Source organism: the organism of the source record quoted next, unplaced genomic scaffold (assembly GCF_019419815.1).
Source record: "Pyrus x bretschneideri cultivar Hongxiangsu unplaced genomic scaffold, Pyrus_bretschneideri_v1 Contig28, whole genome shotgun sequence".
Lineage (NCBI taxonomy): Eukaryota > Viridiplantae > Streptophyta > Magnoliopsida > Rosales > Rosaceae > Pyrus > Pyrus x bretschneideri.
The window spans coordinates 4057566-4063941 of NW_025999590.1; the positions used below are offsets into that span (position 1 = coordinate 4057566).

A 6376-nucleotide genomic window follows, 5' to 3' on the forward strand; every position below is an offset into this window, starting at 1 on the left:
ATGACATCTTTAGATTTTCATAAACTCTACCTTTTGGCTTATTGCCTTGTCTTATTTGTACAACTTCTTTCACCGCCAAGTTGCTCTGTTTTTGCTTCTGCTACTTCTACCACGGAAGCAGAAGCGCTTCTCAAATGGAAAGCCACCTTTCAAAACCATACCCACCTGCAAAATCTCACCTTGTGGACTTACGTACCCGCTCATACAAAAGCAGCCCCATGCTTCTGGACTGGTATTTTATGCAATGCTGTTGGAAGTGTCAGTGTGATAAACCTTACCAATTTCGGGATACAAGGTACGCTACATGAGTTTTCCTTCTTGTCTTTCCCCAATCTTCAATACCTCGATCTCAGCTACAATAATCTCTTTGATGTCATTCCAGCTCAGATCGGTTCCCTCTCCAAACTCATCTCTCTTGATCTTTCTAACAATTGGCTAAGTGGTTCAATCCCAACATCCCTCGGTGATCTCAAAAACATTACCCTTCTCTATCTCTTCCGTAATAATCTTTCTAGCACAATTCCAAAAGAGATAGGGAATTTGAAATCTCTTGTGGACCTAGAATTGTCTCATAACCAACTCAACGGTTCAATCCCAACATCCCTAGGTCAGCTCACAAGCCTTTCCACTCTCTATCTACATAGTAATAATCTTTCTGGCACTATTCCTAAAGAGATAGGGAATTTGAAATCTCTTGTGCACCTAGCATTGTCTGAGAATCAGCTTAGCGGTTCAATCCCAACATCCCTAGGTCAGCTCACAAACCTTTCCGTTCTCCATCTCTTTAGTAATAATCTTTCTGGCACTATTCCTAAAGAGATAGGGAATTTGAAATCTCTTGTGCACCTAGCATTGTCTGAGAATCAGCTTAGTGGTTCAATCCCAACATCCCTAGGTCAGCTCACAAACCTTTCCTTTCTCCATCTCTTTAGTAATAATCTTTCTGGCACTATTCCTAAAGAGATAGGGAATTTGAAATCTCTTGTGGACCTAGAATTGTCTCATAACCAACTCAACGGTTCAATCCCAACATCCCTAGGTCAGCTCACAAGCCTTTCCACTCTCTATCTACATAGTAATAATCTTTCTGGCACTATTCCTAAAGAGATAGGGAATTTGAAATCTCTTATGCACCTAGGCATGTCTGAGAATCAGCTCATCGGTTCAATCCCAACATCCCTAGGTCAGCTCACAAACCTTTCCATTCTCTATCTAAATAGTAATAATCTTTCTGGCACTATTCCTAAAGAGATAGGGAATTTGAAAAAGTTGGTTGTACTGCACTTGCATAGTAACCAATTAATAGGTTATTTGCCCCAAAATATTTGCTGTAGTGGACAACTCCAAAACCTTTCAGTGATTAATAACCATTTGACAGGTCCAATCCCCAAAAGCTTGAAAACATGCAAGAGCTTAGTTAGAGTTCATCTTGAAGGGAACCAATTCACAGGCAATATATCAAAAGACTTCGGTGTTTATCCAAATCTTGATTTCATAGATATGAGTCATAATAAGTTTTATGGTGAAATTTCGCAAAAATGGGGACAATGCGCACAATTAGAAACCTTACTAATTGTGGGAAACAACCTCACCGGTAGCATACCTGCCGAGATTGTCAATGCTGACAAAATCCATAAACTCGACCTCTCTTCAAATCACTTAGTTGGGGCCATTCCGAAGGAGTTCGGGAGAATGACTTCTTTGCAGAAGTTGATGCTGAATGGAAATCAACTTTCAGGCTGTATACCTTCGGAATTTGGATCACTCGTTGATCTTGAATATCTCGACTTGTCATCAAACGAATTCAATGGGTCAATTGCGAGCACATTCGGCAACTTTCTCAAACTGTACCATCTGAATTTGAGCAACAATCAATTTTCCCAAGGAATTCCATTGAAGTTGGAAAAGTTAGTTCAGTTGAACGACCTTGATTTAAGTCATAACTCACTTGAAGGTAGTATACCCGCTGAAATCAGCAATATGGAGAGTCTACAGACGCTCAATCTTTCTCACAACAATCTTTCGGGTTTCATACCATCAAGTTTTGAAGGCATGCATGGCTTGTCATATGTGGATGTATCTTACAATGAATTGGAAGGTCCCATTCCCAACAATAGAGCATTTCGACAAGCTCTGCCAGAAGCTTTACAAGGGAACAAAGGACTGTGCGGCAACGTTGAAGGTTTGCAATCTTGCACAATTGGCCCAAGAAAGGAACGCAAATGGGTATTTGGAATCACATTCTCCCTTGTAGCAGCAATTTTACTTATTTCTGCTTTCTTTACAATTAAATTCGTAGTGCAAAGAAAGAAGCAAAGTCTAGAAAAAGTAGAAAAAAACTTGCATGAAGAAATATCGTTTTCAGTTTTAAATTTTGATGGAAAGTCAATGTATGAGGAAATCATAAGGGCGACAGAAAATTTTGATTCCACATATCGCATCGGGAGTGGAGCACAAGGAAGTGTCTACAGAGCAACTTTGTCGAGTGACAACATAGTGGCTGTGAAAAAAATACATCAATTGTGGGATGGTGAAAAGAATTTGGAGATGGCATTCTTGAATGAAATAAGGGCACTAACAGAGATAAGACACCGGAATATTGTGAAGCTTTATGGTTTCTGTTCACACCATCAACACTCGTTCTTGGTGTACGAGTTTGTTGAAAGAGGTAGCTTGGCTACAATTTTGAGCAAAGATGAAGAAGCTAAAGAAGTAGGGTGGAGAAAAAGGGTTAATATTGTTGACGGTGTAGCTCATGCCTTGGCATACATGCACCACGATTGCTTGCCACCAATTGTGCACCGGGACATATCAACTAAGAATATTTTGTTGGATTCTAAATATGAGGCCTCTGTTTCAGACTTTGGCACTGCTAAGTTTTTGAATCCAGACTCAACAACTTGGACTGCCGTTGCAGGCACATATGGGTATGTCGCACCAGGTAATATGTTTTCTTCCTTTTAACCTTATTAATTGAGTGTTGTTTATGATTAATTTTTTGGCGAAATTTATTTCTTTTCAACGTTAGGACGGATTAAACATACCATGTTACATGCTTTGATTTTGAAAGAACATTCACCTAACGTATAAGCGATACTTGGGTTTATTGTATGCTCTTATAAGTCAGCACCCTCTTTCCTTAAAGCTAAAACATAAAATAAAAAAAAAAGTAAAAAAAAATAATAATAAAAAAATGGAAAAAAAAAAAACTAATTATAAACATGCGAACTATAGTAACATCTAATTTAATAAGTAATACCAATCGAGATGTTAATGAATTACTAAAAACTATCTAATTAAAACAACATGTAGTAAACATAGAAACTGCAGTAAGAAAACAAATACCATGTAAGATTTACCTCTTTTGCCAAAAAGCCAATCTCTAATACATAACAATGCTTGAACGGTTTCAGGCAATAAACAACTACGATATTGATCGATCACTCTAGCACTAATACTAAATACTGATTCTGAGGTGACAGTAAAAACAAGAATTGTTAATACATCACAACTACGATATTTATGGTTTCTCTCAAGTCTTTCTTCATCAAGATATTTACGTAATTCATATTTTGTACTTAAAATTGAGCCCTTTTTGTAACGTTTATCGAATATCAAGAATAAACATATCGAAGAGAGCCCATGTCTTGTATTCCTCCGATCATATACCAACATACAATATAGATGCATACAAAAAGTACAAAAACACCAACAATAAGCATTAATTTTACCTCAAAAGTTTAGTTTGACCCAAGGTCTGATTCATTGGATTTGAATGATGACAAGGTACCACCAACATTCTTCAACTCCTTCACAGTATTTCTACTTCTACATGAAGTTGAAAGGCAATATGAAAATTTTATAAGCAACTTTTAGCAAGCTAATAGTCCGCACTAATAAGAAATCCCTAAAACCACCACACTAATAAAAATTCTCAAATTTTGAAGAAAAATCACCACACTAACAAGAAATCCCTAAAAGCCAATATTGAACTATAGCTGAAAATCGAAATTAAGCCAAAACGAAACCTTCATTACCCAAATTAAGCTAATAGTCCACTAACCCAACAAGAAAGACAAAGTAAAATCACCTCTAGATGACTGTCATTGATTCAACGCGGAGAGAGCGCGAGCTGCTTCATATTGTTCTAAATTGAGAGAGAGAGAGAGAGAGTGAGAAATCGTTAGAGGACGGAGGGCCAAATGCCGAAGTGAGAGATCGTGAGAGGGGAGGGGGCGGAGTGGCAGAGTAAGATTGTGAGAAAGCAGAGTGAGAGAAGAGGGCAGAGTCGACGGAGCAAGAGAAAGATTGCAGACTGTATCTCTTAGATAGGATTTCGAAAATTACAAAACTAACCCTCTTTAACGGGTGATTTATGATTACGGGTTTTTTGGGATTACTCGAGACCAACTATTTTAATCGAGCTTGTTAAGTCTTTCCCCATTAATTAAAATTTTGCGAGCAAATTGAGTCGGGTTAGTTTATTCAAAATTTTCGCTCTTTATCTTCGGTTTAGTTATTATAATATATACAAACTAATAGTCCCAATATTGCTATGGTCTTATTATGAGCAGAACTTGCATATACTATGAAAGTGAACGAAAAATGCGATGTTTATAGTTTTGGAGTGGTTGCTATGGAAACAATCATGGGAAGGCATCCTGGTGATTTTTTCTCATCATTCTTATCAGTGTCTTCTTCGTCCACGTCATCATCAGCATCAACATTACCATCCCATCAAATGTCAGTTATGGATGTTCTGGACCAACGCATTTTGCCTCCAACGCATCAAGAAGCAGGGGAAGTACTCTCTCTTATGAAGATTGCGTTTTCATGTTTGAATCCCAATCCGCATTCTCGCCCTACAATGAGACGAGTTACTCAACTCATCTCAACTCAGAAGTTGCATTTGCCGAAACCAGTACGTATGATAACCTGTGGTGAATTGCTTGCTTTAGATCCTTTGACGGCCTGAGAAGCAGAGAGTGCTTGTTTCCGATAAATAAATTTCGAGTCTTCCTATGAGAAGAAAGATTCTTCGTAGATGTTTATGTATTGTAATTTATTTTTATGCGCTGGTTTGCTGGGGCTCTAGTCACTTTATGTAGAACGCTTAATGTTTTTCAATTAAAATTGTGTTTATGCCTGTGAGGAAGAAATAGAAGTTAATAAAACAAAGAATTGGTTTTCATGCACAGGGACAATGACTGGCTGAGAATGCAATGGCCACACATATATTACTATTTCTATTTATGTATACGGACAAACGTAAAGTCATAGACAAAAGCAACCAAGAAGTAGACCAAAAGGAATTGGGTTTTGGCCGAAATAGCCTGCGATAGGTCTTCACATGAATCCTTGTGGCAAGGCAGGCTTATCACTCTCTCTACAAGAAATCCCTCGAGGAGGATGTTGGGCATCACACAACTGGGGACTGCTGCATGGTAAAGTTGCTAGAGTATAACTTTTTCAACATATTATATTATATAGGGTAAATTATAGGGTTCTTTAGAAAAAGACCCTTGAAACTCCTATTTTTCAATAAAAAGCCCACCAAATATTAAACATCCAAATAAAACTCAAATTTCAAATAGAGTACCATGTAGACAAATATGTAACCAATTATTATCACATATTTACAACTTATGCCACAAAACCCTAATTATGTCAATAAATATTATTACTCACCCTAATTATGATTTGTGACATCCCACATCGCCCAGGGAAGTGATCCTTAAATGTATATTCTCATTCCTACCTAGCACGAGGCCTTTTGGGAGCTCACTGGCTTCGGGTTCCATGGGAACTCCGAAGTTAAGCGAGTAGCGCACGAGAGCACTCCCAGGATGGGTGACCCATCGGGAAGTTCTCGTGTGAGTTCCCAGAAACAAAACCGTGAGGGCGTGGTCGGGGCCCAAAGCGGACAATATCGTGCTACGGTGGTGGAGCGGGCCCGGGAAGTCGTCCCACCCGGGCTGGGATGTGACATTGGTATCAGAGCCTATCCCTGGCCGGAAATGTGCCGACGAGGACGTCGGGCCCCTAAGGGGGGGTGGATTGTGACATCCCACATCGCCCAGGGAAGTGATCCTTAAATGTATATTCTCATTCCTACCTAGCACGAGGCCTTTTGGGAGCTCACTGGCTTCGGGTTCCATGGGAACTCCGAAGTTAAGCGAGTAGCGCACGAGAGCACTCCCAGGATGGGTGACCCATCAGGAAGTTCTCGTGTGAGTTCCCAGAAACAAAACCGTGAGGGCGTGGTCGGGGCCCAAAGCGGACAATATCGTGCTACGGTGGTGGAGCGGGTCCGGGAAGTCGTCCCACCCGGGCTGGGATGTGACATGATTAGCAATTAACCCCATATGGAAATTTT

General features: G+C 39.5%; 1 protein-coding gene across 1 annotated transcript; it reads left to right on the top strand.

Annotated features, from left to right (window-relative positions):
- LOC103929878 (probable leucine-rich repeat receptor-like protein kinase At1g35710) lies at positions 1–3582 on the top strand. Its single transcript, XM_048588157.1, has one exon. The coding sequence runs from the start codon at positions 1–3 to the stop codon at positions 2962–2964; it is 2964 nt and encodes a 987-aa protein (XP_048444114.1). The 3' UTR covers positions 2965–3582.
- The last annotated feature ends 2794 nt before the right edge of the window (positions 3583–6376 follow it).

Bases quoted from the DNA above. Each gene is read 5' to 3' on its own strand.
- LOC103929878 (XM_048588157.1), top strand. From the start codon at position 1: ATGACATCTTTAGATTTTCATAAACTCTACCTTTTGGCTTATTGCCTT.